At 37.3% G+C, this 14,368-nt stretch overlaps 2 protein-coding genes across 8 annotated transcripts in view; both read right to left on the bottom strand.

Annotated features, from left to right (window-relative positions):
* cd79a (CD79a molecule, immunoglobulin-associated alpha) overlaps nucleotides 1–2,003 on the bottom strand; it is a 4,108-nt gene extending 2,105 nt beyond the window's left edge. Inside the window, exons 1-2 of the mRNA XM_008431268.2 lie at nucleotides 1,904–2,003; nucleotides 109–429 (exon numbers count right to left, since the gene is read on the bottom strand). Of these exons, the coding sequence (XP_008429490.1) occupies nucleotides 109–429; nucleotides 1,904–1,943 (361 nt within the window). The 5' untranslated portion in view covers nucleotides 1,944–2,003. The remainder of the gene's footprint in view (nucleotides 1–108; nucleotides 430–1,903) is intronic.
* A 2,582-nt stretch (nucleotides 2,004–4,585) lies between these two features.
* arhgef1 (Rho guanine nucleotide exchange factor (GEF) 1) overlaps nucleotides 4,586–14,368 on the bottom strand; it is a 55,669-nt gene continuing 45,886 nt past the window's right edge. For all 7 annotated transcript variants that reach the window (XM_008431270.2, XM_008431273.2, XM_008431274.2 and 4 more), the window contains 16 exons: nucleotides 14,205–14,351; nucleotides 13,855–13,937; nucleotides 13,626–13,751; nucleotides 12,419–12,533; nucleotides 11,755–11,855; nucleotides 11,539–11,613; nucleotides 11,367–11,442; nucleotides 10,702–10,869; nucleotides 10,529–10,616; nucleotides 10,337–10,450; nucleotides 9,822–9,868; nucleotides 9,576–9,722; nucleotides 9,348–9,473; nucleotides 9,081–9,265; nucleotides 8,554–8,658; nucleotides 4,586–7,575 (listed from right to left, as the gene is read on the bottom strand). In XM_008431270.2, coding sequence (XP_008429492.1) covers nucleotides 8,584–8,658; nucleotides 9,081–9,265; nucleotides 9,348–9,473; nucleotides 9,576–9,722; nucleotides 9,822–9,868; nucleotides 10,337–10,450; nucleotides 10,529–10,616; nucleotides 10,702–10,869; nucleotides 11,367–11,442; nucleotides 11,539–11,613; nucleotides 11,755–11,855; nucleotides 12,419–12,533; nucleotides 13,626–13,751; nucleotides 13,855–13,937; nucleotides 14,205–14,351 — 1,673 coding nt within the window. In that variant the 3' untranslated portion in view covers nucleotides 4,586–7,575; nucleotides 8,554–8,583. The remainder of the gene's footprint in view (nucleotides 7,576–8,553; nucleotides 8,659–9,080; nucleotides 9,266–9,347; nucleotides 9,474–9,575; nucleotides 9,723–9,821; nucleotides 9,869–10,336; nucleotides 10,451–10,528; nucleotides 10,617–10,701; nucleotides 10,870–11,366; nucleotides 11,443–11,538; nucleotides 11,614–11,754; nucleotides 11,856–12,418; nucleotides 12,534–13,625; nucleotides 13,752–13,854; nucleotides 13,938–14,204; nucleotides 14,352–14,368) is intronic.

Genomic DNA, 14,368 nt, shown 5'->3' with positions numbered 1-14,368 from the left:
ACACACACACACACACACACACACACACACACACACGCAGTGGCATTGCTGATTGGCTGGTCCTGCATTGTGCTCCCTCACTCCACCTCCCCACGCCCACATACTCACTGAAGACCTGCAAGTAGGTGCCGTGCGTATAGACTTTGATGTCGTGAAAGTGGCACTGGTACATCCCAGTGTCCCACAGCTTGACATTCTTCAGGATTAAGAAGCCACACTGTTTGCCATTTGACTCGCTGTAATGTTGAAACACCTCTTCAGATTGGTTCACCGGGTACATTTGGCCAGAATGTGAAAAGCGATTCACCCAAGTAACATTTGTGGGTCCATTTTTGTAGCAGCATTCCAGCTCAGCTCTGTCAAACAGCTTCACCCTCAAGAATGGTCTGTCTGGCTCTAACATAATTTCTTTACCAGAAGCAACACTACCTGTGGCAGAAGAATAAAAAATAACTTTTAGTGATATTATATCCTGTTTGATGTTTTTGGTCCTTCAGGTAAAAGACAAAGGACAATAAAAACATGAGAACATGTTGGGTTAAAAGCAGTTTTCTATCTGTTGGAATTGTAGAAGGGAATAAATGTTTACAGTGATGGAGAAAGTGTGATGAAATATGTAACAACACAAAATCTGTGTTAATTATCTAAAAAAAAAAAGGCCTATAGGAATCATACAGCTTTAGTTATGGAAAGAAAATATCATCAAATTTAGTACATCCAATTTCCAGGACATGATAGATTTTCAAACATCTCTAATTATCTAAAGCAAAGCATTTTGAAAATGTAAAAAAAAAAATAAATACACATATATATTTATACTGTATATATTAAATAAATATTATAAAAACTTTTTGAAAAGGAGAGAATGTGTTACTTCAGAGGACAAGCTACACCTATGTTCAGAATATTAGCAGTCAAACATTACTAATCCAATCTATCACCGTTTCCATAGAAGTTATTTCTGAAAGGCCAGTAATTTATGAGTAGTGGCATAAGAGAAAATGTACACAACTAACAGTCGTCACGTGCATACTATTGATTCTTTGTAACTGAATCAATGATTGATTCAAATTAGTAACAGTGTGGATCATTAAGAAGAAAATGGAAACCAATAAACTGGATCAAAGATCAGCCAAAATGATAATGACTTATTGGTTTAGGTGATCAAAGAGAAGTTGAAGGTACCTGTGAGTACTATAACAATTAAACACCTTTGTGAAGCCCATTCAACGTCCCATTATTAAAGACAAACAAACAAAAAACCCAGTATGGTCTGATGAAAGGAAAAAAATAGATCAACTAAAGAGAAATGATGCAACATACTATTATTTTGAGCTCAATTGGACGTTCAAAGGCTCCAGTAGGAACTAATTTTAAGCAGCAATTGAATGGAATATAGAGATTTATGGAAATTTAATAATTAAACTGAAAGAACGTAAAAATTAAGATTGCATTCTTTTAAAAAGCAGACATTTATAAGCCCATCCCTCGGCTTTATTACGTTTTCTTTAATTAGCTGTGTGAATTTTAAGATTCTATGCTTTTGTCTGTTTTTATCTCAGTTCTCATCATCACATTTATTACTTTCCTTTGTCTGACATAAGCAAACCATTAGACTAAAGTTGAGAACAAAAATATGGTATCATCCTCACAGCAGAGCCATCTGTTCTGAGAGGAAACATGGTTCACTGAAGCAGAACTAAAAAATAACTAAATATAAAGATATCATGTAGAAATAAGACTAAAATGCACACAACCTCCCCTTAAAATCAAGATAAAAAAAAAAGAAAATTAGAACATATTAAATGTGCGTGTTATATGTACTTTACATTTAAAAAATATTTCCAACCGAATCAAAATATGAAATATTCAATAACCTTCATAAATATGTCATGTGACTTACCCATCAAGCTGCAGAGGACAAAGAACAGAAATACTCCCATGTTTTATCTTTAAAAAAAAAAACCTTGGACAATTAAAAAAGAACTACTTTCAGGCGAAAGTCTCCTCAACTGTTGAGTAGCTTCCCTTCTCTAATGAAACAGAGCAGCTTACTTGATCGCTGTCAGGATTCACGCTTGTATGAGTTTTGCCTTTCCCCCATTTGCATAAAGACTTAGTCTGTGCACATCAAAATATGTACATATGTAGAAGCATGGTTYAAAAGTTACTTCTTGCTCAGTTCCAAGCTTTTTTTTTTTCTGCAACACACCATTATAAAACTTGTATGGTAATTACAAGGTTCCAAATGACATAAATTTAACATTATCGCATAACAGATTTTACAATGTCATTATTCATAAAGTCAAAAACCAAAGCGTACCCTTGTTTCTTATAGACAATATTTAGGAAAAGTATAAGAATCAGAAGACATAACATAGTACATAACATAACATAATGACAAGTTGGAAAGACATTAATCGACAGACACCACTGTAGCTTTCCTTCACGACGGTAGAACTTCAAAACTTTACAAACAAGTTTGTAGAGGGAGAAATTATTCACAAGTGGAAAACATTTAAGATAGTTACCATCCAGATGTGGATGTCCCAAAGATCCACCCCAAACTTAGACCAAATCACTGTAAAGAAAGTTATTTTCAAAAACAGGGTACTTTTTGAACACTGAAGTTCTGAAAACCCATGTCTTTGGATAATCAAGTATTTTGGGGAAAATAAGAGTAAATCAGCATTAAATGCCTCAGACAAAGACTGCAAAGTCCACTTAAAGTCAGAACCTGAGCTGATTGAAATGCTGTGATGATACTTTAATAGGGCAGGCACTGCAGTGGGAAATGCTGCTGAAAGGAAACCAGTGCCTGGGTTGAAATCCCTACATAACTATACAAGACCGATGGTGATAGATAGAAAACATCAAGCTATTCTAAAATATTTCTAGTGAAACACGGAATGTAGTTTTTTTTTTTTTTTTACCATCATCTTTGTACATTTGTTGACTGGAGTACAGAATATATTATGTTTTGAACAGATTGAGAACTTTTTTAGTTTCTTGAAATGTAAAACCCATAAAGTAAAAAGCCATGTAGTATATATAACTAATAAGCAGCATTAGTTCTTTAAGAAGCTTTGCTCCTACACAGTTTTTAAAAAATGATTAAATGTTTGCACAACATCCAAAGAAAGTACCATTTATTTTCAAATATTTTGAGGTAATTCAAATCTGGATTTAATTATAAAATACTGTCGATTCTTCTCCCTTATCTGCTCACATGCACACTGCTTATGTAGACTATTTCCAGTCTTATATCTATACATAAAACTGGTGACAGTCACACAAACAAAACTGATTAAGTCAGACCAACAAACCTTAGAGAAGATGCAGAATGAGAAGATAAAAGCAGACCTTGTGCTACAATCTTTAACTTTGTTTCACCCTTAAGGTGAGCCGATTGGAGCCGGCACTGGATGCAGAGTGAATGTCTTCATTTGTATGATATTTTACCATGTTTGGCATTAAAGCCTTGTTTTATGCTTAACCCTCCTATTATGTTGCGGGTCAAATTGACCTGTTTTAAAGTTTAAACATATTTTAAAAATAGTTGCAAGTATTTTTATTGCATGAAACTTTTTCTATTTGTCTTAATAGGTGAACTCATATAAATTGAAAATTTATTCATTTTACACATTTGCAGCCCCTCCTGCGTCTACTTGTTACATCGATACTGTTCGGGTCAATTTGACCCGGCAGTCAAGTTAAAGTGAAAAAAAAGATGAAAAAAGTCCAATTCTGTTTGTTTCCTTACAGCTATGAACCTTATTTCACCACACACACACACACAAACACAACACAACACACCACACACACATGCACACGCAGACACACACAAACCCACTTTCTCCCTGCTCTCTTTACTTCACAATGAACTGCGAGAAAGCAGGTGTTCATACAACTTTTGACGGGAACCTATTCTGTTTCCGTGGGTAAACTCCACCCACACTGAGTGGACACTCAGTAGAAGTGGAGGAAAACATAAATACTCTCTGCATGACTCATTTATCTTGATTTTAATTGGCGGGTCAATTTGACCCAGAACAGTATGTGTGTCTCAAGTTCAATTATAAAGATCACCCTTTGAAAAAAAAATTGACATTTAATATAAAAAAATTTACGAAAGATCACTTTCAAGGAAATTATTGTTGTTTTGTGTCTAGGTTTTTTTCAGTGGACATAAAAAGTGTAAATCCCATTTTTTATGTCCAAATGAGTAATTGAGTAAGTTGTCGTCATTAATCCTTAATTTCTGAGAAATAAAAAACATAATTGCACAAATTTTGATTGAGATGGTTAGTATTAGAGTTAATAATCAGATAAAAAAATGTTTTGGAGGAATTTTTTGGTTCCTGACACTATTGCATGATAAAACACTCCCCGGGTCAAATTGACCCACGGACATTATTGCTGTACCTCAGAAACGAACATAATAGGAGGGTTAACCAAATCTCATTATTTCTCAAGGTTCTCTGAAGGTTTTTTTTAATTTTTTTTTATGTGAGGTCCTGGAACTGGTCAACAGACGCAGATGTTACACAGAAGAAGAAGAAAAAAAAATGCAGCACAACAATAGTAACACTTTTTTATTTTCATTTTATTTCCCCAGTTTATTTTTAAAAAACAAAACATAAAAAAAAAAATACACAAACGTACCACAATTTTCCTTAGGTGTACATCTTTTAAGAGCCTCTTACAGCATAAAAATCAATACCAAATACACAATATAGTTCTCGATAATCCTTTTTTTTTTTCTTATATGATCAACAAGCTGGAAGAAGGAGCAGTGTGTTTGTTTAATGAAGGCTCTGGCTGGCCGAGTGGGCTCAAGTCATAAGGATTTAATGGAGTTTGAAACAAAAAGGGAGGAAGTCAGAACCTAAAATATAATTACCATAAATATGAATTAACATTCTGGGATGATATCTTACTTATTAATCATTTAATTATTTGTCTTTTTCTTACAAGCCCTTTAAGAAGCAAACAAATCAATGGACAGAAGAAGGCACCACTATATAAACACACTTTACACATGGTATATAGAAAATATGAGAAAAAGCATCAAAGAAAGGTAGAAACGGGGAGAAATGTCTTTAATGGTTGCCAGCCAATGAAGCCTGCAGGCATCACGAGTGCTTTCTGAGTTTTTCAATCAGATAACCGGAGTTCCAACTAGTGAAAAAGCTGCATTTCATATCAGACAGCCACACTTTTAAATGTTAACAGAATCGGTCATGGTTAGATTATTTGCATGTTTGCTAAATTCATCGGTGCATTGACTGGTTGCAGACATTCCTCCCCATTTTACAGAAACAGGAAATGCATAGCACATCATTACAAGAGTTTCTTTGAAAAGCAATGGGAAAAAAAGTAATAACATCCCCAACCTATTTCTAAGTACATTAAATGAAACTCCTGGTAAAACTATGTAGTCGGGCAAAGGAAAATATGCTATGAAGACAGATAAAGTGCCTTCAGACTATCTTTTACTGCATACAGTTTAAAGAAGAAGACATGAGGGAAAAAATGGCAGTATAGTTTAAAAAAAAAACAGACATGATTCTGGTTCTTGTGGCACTCAAGTGACTAAATGGTGTAAATATATTGAGGTTCAGTAGGTTCAGAAGGTAGGATCTGTTGTGGCAACAATGAGAATGCATATCAGGAAGTGATCATGATTACAGTGCGACATTGGAATGAGACAACAGCTTTCCTTCCTTCAAATCCTGAAAGTGTCATTTGTTACATTGTCTAGTTTTAAGCATGTTCTAGCCTTTTTTCTCTGCAGGTTCCATGCAAACAGTTTGGTAACAGATTCTTTAACAGTGCTTGGCCTCTTGCAGCTAGATTTCTTATGCACCTGGTCACCTGAACGATGGTTACCGCAGTTGGTTAACGTCACTGTGGTGTAAGCAAGACATCAGAGACCTGCAAATACTGCTGCAATTTGGTCATAAAGCTTTAAAAGTCCTAATAATATTTACCAATACATTCTTTTAGTATATCAACTGTATTTCTTTTTTTTTATTTATTGAAAAACACTTTTTCCACTCTCAAATGTGCTTTGTTATGTCTTTGGTCCTGTGTGCACAGTCTCAATCATGCCACTACCTAGGAATTATACTACAACAATTATAATTACAATCAACTGCTGAGTAAAATACAAAGRCAGGAAAAGCGTTGATACAAATATCGCTAGTTGGGACTTTATAACGAATAATATACGCATCTAATGTCATATAATACAAACCTTAACCCCAACTGAAGCATGTTTCGGATCAGAAGTTGCAAACTCTCGATGCTGCAGAAACGGCGCGTTTATGAACAAGTCTGAAGTTTCTGACGCTTCTCAGGTGCGAGTTCAGATTTCATCAGCTCAAATCCTAAACTCGGGTTCTCTCCGCGGTCCTCTTCGTGACCTTCTATCAAACTATCCAAAGCCAAAAAAAAAAAAAAAAAAAAAACTCCAAACATGCTTCGCAGGCTCGTCTGTTTTCTCTCTTTCCACCTTTGATGTGCATCACATATCCCAGAATTCCTTCTGCACCTTGTCCAACCTTTTGCACGCCGCTCTCGCCTCGACCTGGCCCAGTGTTGTAACAGTATCAGTAAGATGAGGCAACTCGCTGACCTAAAAAAAAATCCTCAGAGGAATAAATAAAAGCAGTACATACAAACACGTCTCCATTATCAACAGCATGATTGCCTATAGTGCCGCTATTCATAAATGTTTTACTGAGATTAACAGAAAGGAAATTCCAAATAAACACGTTCTCAAATTAAAAACCCGGTAACACACATACACACACTTTCTTGCATGCATCCTTCCGAGACAGAGGGCTGCTTACATAAAGCCCAACTGGTGAAAAACACGTACTGAAGCAGAGTTTAAATAAGAAATTTTGTGGTTACAGTGTGTTTTTAACTCGTCTTGATCAGAAAAAAAAAGTGCATCTTTGTTGTACTTTGGCATAAACTAGAAACAATACATACCAGCAGTTTTTTTTCTTCTAATAATCCTTCTAATGCTACATTACCCTTTGAGGGATTGTTTTTCCTGTACATTGCTATTCTTGGCATTACTGTCAATTATGTTCCAGCATACATGTCTCGGGTGTGCATATGTGTGTTACAGCAGAAAGAAAAGACTACATTTCATTAGGCAGCACGTCTCTCACACCAAAATATTGCTTCATTACTTTTGGCACCTCTCTGCAAAAACAACCTCCCACTCAAAAGCAGGATATCTCCTCTTTTTTTTTGTTTTTTCTCCATTCCATACCTTTGTTTCAAACATGCACCCAAACAGACAAACGCACGCACACACACACGCGCACACGCACAGACCTCCCACGCTCCATCACAGAGCACAAAGCCATTACACTCCTCTGGCAGACGAAAAACTTCCTGCTTTGGCAGCAAACAGCTCTGATACAAATATATAATAGTGACAGCTTGGATCCAAGCAAGAAGTTTTTTTTTTTTTTTTTTTGAAGAGGAAGGAGTTGGAAGTTCCAGGGAAGCCTCTGAAAGTCACGTTGTTCTGAACAAGAGCCAGAAGAAAACCTGAACACAAGGACATGAGAAAGAAAGAGTAACAAATATTATGTAGTTGAAGAAACAGATAGTAATCAGAGGCTTTGGTTGCGGAGGAGACGGGTTCTCAAAATTTTTAACATCCTAGTTTAATTGCATCTTTTTGCTACTCAAGATATTTTTTTAATTAAAAGAGTTTGACTTCATGGTGTTTTTCATTGTAATTTCATGTGTAATTTTGTTCTTCTGCAATCCTAAAGGCAAAGTGAATCTGAGGCAGTAGCAATGTGTATGTGAAGAGACTTAAACTTATATTCAATGAATATTTTACTAGAGCAGCATAACTTAAGAGAACTGAAGCAATATTTTTCTGTCTGACAGGGAGCTCTGAATATATTTTTTACCCCAGTTAACATTCTTCTGTTCAAAACAACCAGCCGCTTTTCTCAGTAGTTTAACACTTTTTATTAATTTCTCTGAATGTTGAGTTGGGAAAGTGAAGGCAAACAGCCACCACTGGAATAGCATTACAAGCTGCTATTTAGACGTTTTATTTTATATCACTATAAACTGTTAGTTTAAAAATCAACGTATCTTTAAAAACTAGTTGTGTTTTACTTGTATTTTATGTTTTGACATTATTACTGTTGTCTTGCCATGATCAAAAACGATAAAAGTGTCATTTGTTTATTATCTGAACTGATGCTAGAAATGAACAAAGTTTCAGTTTTTCCAGAAAAGACAATCTTTTTTTTTTTCTTCCAGAGGTCTAAAAACCAAAATTCTCTTTTTGACAACACTTTCACATAAAAGAGAGAAATTTGCAGTTAAGCATTTATCCTTCTGAAGCAAAAGCTTACAATCTTAGAAAAGTGCCACCGCAGTAAAATACATTCACGTTTTTTTCCCCTATCAAAAGCAGACTTTTGATAGTCTTATCCGCACAATAAAACATACATAAAAATGCGCCAGATGACCGAATTCAGGGATCTAGTTTGGCGTTCTCACCTTGTCGCCAGCAGGTGGCAAAGTGGCATCTTACTGGAAGTTGGCGGCTTCCAGCGAGAGCTCAGAAAGGACCTCACTCAGCTTGTGATGCTCCTCTTCCACAGCCTGAAACACAGAAAATCAATATCATCTCAAGAATTGAGAACAAACTCACTTACAGACACACGCAATTCAGCCTCCTCCTCTTAACATCCACCTTTTGTCTCCCTCGCCGCTTCCCTGACACATCCCATTGCGTGCGCCGGACATAATGGCCATTTTTAGACAAGTCCAATTTTACAAGGCAATTTTCAGCAAAGCAGTAACAGCAGTGGTTAAATGGTTTTCTATTCTCCAGTTTCTCTTTGCTACCATTTGGCCCTATTTTGTCCACTGCTCGCTCCTTACTTAAGTTATCGTCGCTGAAATGGCCAGCCACGCCGTTCCTTTCCACTCGGCTTCAATCTTTTCTCCTCACATCTTTATCTGCCTCCGTCATACAATCTGCTCTCCTCCTGAGACTCCCATTCATCTCCGTCCTTATTCACCTGTAGTCTCTGTATCATTTGCAGCAGGCCGTCCAGCCTCCTGCTTACTTCGTCCCTTCTCTCCTGGGACAAGACCAGAGGGGCACTGATGCTCCCGTCTTCATCTTCTTGCTTTGCTCCATCTTCCTCCGTAGAAGGACTGGCGTTCACCTGCACGTGTCCGGTGTCCGTAGACTCGCTTTCTTCTGTTATTGAAGATGGCTCAGGTTAGAGAAAGCAGCTCACAGTTGAATCATTTTAGCAGTAAAACATCTTCAAATTCTTAACCTGCTGGCTGAGGGGCCTCAGTTTCATCAGAAGGCTTCTCTGGTTGCTCCTCTTCATGTTCTTCATCGGGCTGCGAGTCCTCTGACAGACTGATGCTGCCGATCAGCAGTCTTTTAAGTGACATGACTAACAGAGAAGACAAATTTAGCAGTTTGATGAGTACTGGAAAGCACATTTTGGAAGGCAGGAACCAAACAACAAAGAAGCGTGAGCGAGACGACTGATCACCTTCATCCAAAGCGCCGTCAGCCACCTTCTCCTGGTTCCTGCTGGAGTGATCCAGCACCTGATCGAGGCCCCTGTCGGTCAACATCGCTATCAGCTTGACTCTTGGATGAACAGCGTTGTGAACTGTCACACTGTCCCTTTCTTGATCTGGAGATGGACACAGAGATCAGCTTTGGCCTTATAGAAATCTAAAGAAGGTACATTTKTACTAATCCCGTGTATTGGGATGCTCTAATGTGGCCTTACCGCCTCTTAAACCTCCATTCTCAGATGGATTCGATGGGACACTCAGCCTGTTTGAAAGAAAAAGGGGTAAGTCTTTTTTATTCCGCTTTAGCTTTTGAACATAATAACCCCAATCTTTAATGCATTTGTCTGAAAACTTTTCCTATAAATTATGTCAAACTAATCTAGACTAAACCTTCCAGAGTTGTCTGCCCTTAACCTCATGCTAAAGCATAAAATACTGAAGCTGTACTACACGTTTATGTCTACAGTAGGAAAGTTTATATCCAGTCTTTAAAAACATAACAAAAAAAAAAAAGAATATGGACACAAAGAGAGAGAGACGGCACAAGCAGAAAGATTTAACACTTTTCCAATTTCCATCCATAAAAAAATTCATTAAACATTCTAATAATTGTGAACTACTTTGAATCTTAAATCACATAAAATACAAAAGAAAATGGACTGAAGTTTGTGATTCTGCAAAGGGAAAATGTGAAAGCATAATTTTTTTTTTCCGAAACAAAAGCACATACGTGGTGGGACTGAGAGGAGTAATCCCAGCAGGAACTCCAGGAGGAACAGATAACCGCATGGGTGTTCCGCTCTTCTTCAGAACGTCAACCGTCGACTTTATTATATCATGCCAACTGCAAAACAAACAAGCTAATGAGTTCCTCATCTTTAGACTGAACACTTTTACTCTGACAGTAAGCTTTAACACTCACGTTTTCATTTCTGCAACAGACTGAGCCACCAGCTCGTAGATCTGTGCGCCACTGTCCCATGTGAATATCACATAAAAAGCCTTCCGATCTGACAGAATAAGAAATAAAAATGGAAATTAATCAATTTTAAGATGTACCGGAAGGACCTTTACTTACGTGCTACAAAAACGAACCTGTTGCCACTTCACGGAGGAACACAGAGTCCAGCTTTATAATTGGGCTCAGCATCTGCTTGCCCTCCTGTGCAGTCATGTTACTTTTACTCTGGCATTTTAGCAACATCTTGTCCTCCTGCTTCTGTGCAAGAACCAGCATATCGTCCAGCAGCAAGCAATGCACATCTAAGAAAAAGAAATGTTATCAGGTTCACAAAATGTCTTCTCTGCACTTTGTTCTTGGATAGTTTATAATAGTTTTTTTTCCATTACTCACTGCAGTATTTTACTGATTCAAACTGTTTGAAGCCAGTAGACTGTTTTAATCTATCAAGTGGTTTTACTGTTATTACACACCGCTAATTTAAACTAATATAAAAGAGGAAGTCAAACTCCACCAGGTGCAGTTCAGCTGTGTTTCCCTTAAATTTAAATGTGAAATTATCAAAAAAGGGAAATGAAAAAATTGCATTGAACATTGGAAAGGTTTAGAATAGAACTGTTTCCCTTTGGAGCACAGACAATTTATTTCATAAATAAAACACTCCATTTTAAATTGGATTAGCATATTGTTTTCAAAAGTTTTATTCCAATAAATAGTTGTATATTAAATAATAGTTCAGCCAAATGCTTCATTTATGACCTTAAGGATTTCTTTGTATTAAATATGTGAATTTATTTACCGATAGCCTTCTCTTTGGTGACTCTCCAGACCAGCGGACCTTCAAAAAGCATCTTCCTCTGAGTCAAGTCAATGCTCTTAAACGGACAAAGGAAAAGTGTTGAGAAAAGCAAAGATAACAATAAAGAACAATAACTTGAAAACAATTGTTTTGTTTTTTTTAAGTAAACTACCTTATATTCAGTATAAAGCTCAACACTGGCTTTCAGCCCCGACGTGTCCAGTTTTCTCTGGTACTCCTTTAGAGTCTGGGAGCAAAGACAGACAGAGATCAGATTTCTGTTTGATAAGTCAACGTGGAAGCGGTAGGAGTCTAACAAACAGAGACCTTCAGGAGACAGTTGCTYGGTAACAACAGTTTATTGAGTGATGCATTATGGGGTTCTTACCAACATGTTCCCCATTGTTTTGACCTCTTCGTTGACATGGTTGAGGATCTTTCTGCAGCACTCTGCGCTTTGCTGGATCGACTCCTTCTCCTCTTTTTCCTCTGCAGAAACAGGCAGAAAACAGAGCCGAGGTCAGCTTTCACTAAACAAAGCAAATGACTTCAAACTTCAGTGCCACCGCAACTTCAAGTGCAAACTTCATAACAGTGAAATCTGGAAACATTCAACAGCTAAGTTCAATACTAATAAAACACTTATGTTGCTCTGTAAATGATTATTTACTCAGTGGAATGAAATAAAACCCTTGTACTTAAATTGACATAGAAAAGTGAAACTGATTTATTTGAAAAACAGTAATTTTCTAAATGAGCATAAATTAAAATATCTGAACCCTGTCATAAATAATCCAGCACAATTTACAATGTCTTTTAACAACACTTGATGTTTTACAAAGCAAAGATTATTAATCCCTGTACTAAACATCTTTAAGTAAATTATCCATGAACTAATTAGAACTTTCTCAAAGCTCTAATCTTTGTTATAGAGCTTTGTAATAAAAAACGTCTGCCATAAATTTTAAACAACCAAGTTCTGTATTTCAAATCCGAACTACTTTTTATTTTTACACAAGCGGTAGAAATGATAAGGGCACACATGCACAAACCTGTGTTCTTAGCAATGTTTTCCAGCAACAGTGGATATTTTGTCAGCCTCTGCATTTCGGTGGGAATAATGTCTTTGAGCTGCAGTCTGCGGCACTGGGGTTTACTCTCTGCCTCCTGAGGTTCAAGCACACACACACACACAGTCAAAGGAATGCCACTTACAGTTGAAACCAGAAATTTACATATACGTAAAAAAAGCATTTCCCCCACTCTTCAACATTAAACCATTCTAAATTTTTCCCGATTTTTGCCTAGTTAGGATTACCAAAATGTCTGTTTGCTAAATGCCAGACTATTGGTATCATACAGCTAGACTGTGGAACCAAAGGGGTGTGGCCTACAAGGGTAAAACAAGGGTGGAACCAAAGGGTGTGGCCTGTGCAACATGTGTAAAACAAACATGAAGAATCCCTGCATACTGTATCTGCTGTGGTCTAAATGCATTCAGGGTTTTAAATATAAGCAGATTTGTTATGTGATGTCATCTGCGTGTTATCTGGATCAGACTCTGCTGACGATTTTACAAGATCACACTGACACTCCTTCAAATATAACAGGCTGCTCTGTTGTGTGAGATCATGGGAGAAATCAAAGGAAATCAGCAATAATTTTGAGAAGACAATTTTGTCATAAATAAGTCTTGATTTATCTTTTGAAGGTGTCCAAGCGAGCAACTTTCATCTGTTCAAACTATCATATGCAAATATAAACACCATGTGAACATCCAGCCTGTAGATGGGCAGAACATTCAGACTGCCTACTGATCTCTGGGACCCTGGGTCAGCGGGTTTTGGTGTGGTTCGTCACCTCCAGATCAAAAGTAAAAAAACTTCAAAGGTTCAAGAAGCCAATCTCCCACTGTGGAGCATGGCGGTGGTGGCGTCATGCTGTTCTGACACATTTACAAAAAAGAATTCACAACAAAAGAAGATTATGTTGAAATACTCTAAACTTTCCCAGACATCCGTCAAGCTTGGGGACTAATGGGTTTTTCCAAATGGACAATGACTCCAACTATTTGCAAAGGTCAAAGGTTTCTGGTGATCATCACAATTTTCTGACCTCTCCCCATCGACAATCTCTAGATTGTGCTTACAAGGTATGTCTGCTATTTTTATACAATGCATGTAATTTCTTTGACTTGTGAGTCCATGTATGCATGTAAATCTACATTTTGAGTAATTTATTTCAGAGTCATTGCGATACCTGTATAAAAGAGTTAAAGCGAGCGTCTTTCTTCTGTCTTTGCTTGATCTGGTCCAGAGCATAGGTCTGGTAACTGCAGAATCTGGCTGTCAGTTTCTGAAACCATTCTCCTTCGGGTCCACCAAACTGAAACAGACACAAGTAAACATGCATCATGCAGAGTGAAACTGAATAAATTAGAGAAATAATGAGCGAAATCAACAAATACAGAAAGGCAGGAGTCACTTACCCTGTTGAGCAGTGTGGGGCTGATGTTTTTAACGACGTAGTTGTCACTGACACGCAGTTTCTTCAGGCTTTCATAGAAGGTATCTAGAAGAGGAGACAAAAACAGACTTGCGGTCACCAGAACACCTCTTTCATACTTCATTCCCAGCTGTTAAACCAGCAATAAACCATGTCAGCGTTTGTTCTGTCGCTCTAAATAGCTATCTTACAGACATAACCATGCTTAATCTCAGAATCCATGCACTATTAAAGTAAATCTAAAGTAAAAAAAAATGCAATTTTCTTTGAGATACAAGATATTTATCGAAGCCAAAATTTGTGAAGCCTGTGTGTGATTACAACAACACTCACAGTGCATGTCAATGATTTCCTCAAGGCTTGGGAAAATGGTCTCTAGGTCCAGGGCAGAGAGGATTTCCTCCCTCTCCAGCGGCTTGGCGAACACCCACTGAAGGACACTCAGCATTCTCACGTGGGCATGCTCCGTGGCAAACAACTCTAAGATGGAAACCAGG

The sequence above is a fragment of the Poecilia reticulata genome, linkage group LG16, assembly GCF_000633615.1.
Source record: "Poecilia reticulata strain Guanapo linkage group LG16, Guppy_female_1.0+MT, whole genome shotgun sequence".
Taxonomy (NCBI): domain Eukaryota; kingdom Metazoa; phylum Chordata; class Actinopteri; order Cyprinodontiformes; family Poeciliidae; genus Poecilia; species Poecilia reticulata.
The sequence above is the reverse complement of the archived record's forward strand: the minus strand, read 5'-3'. Positions and strand labels throughout refer to the sequence as shown.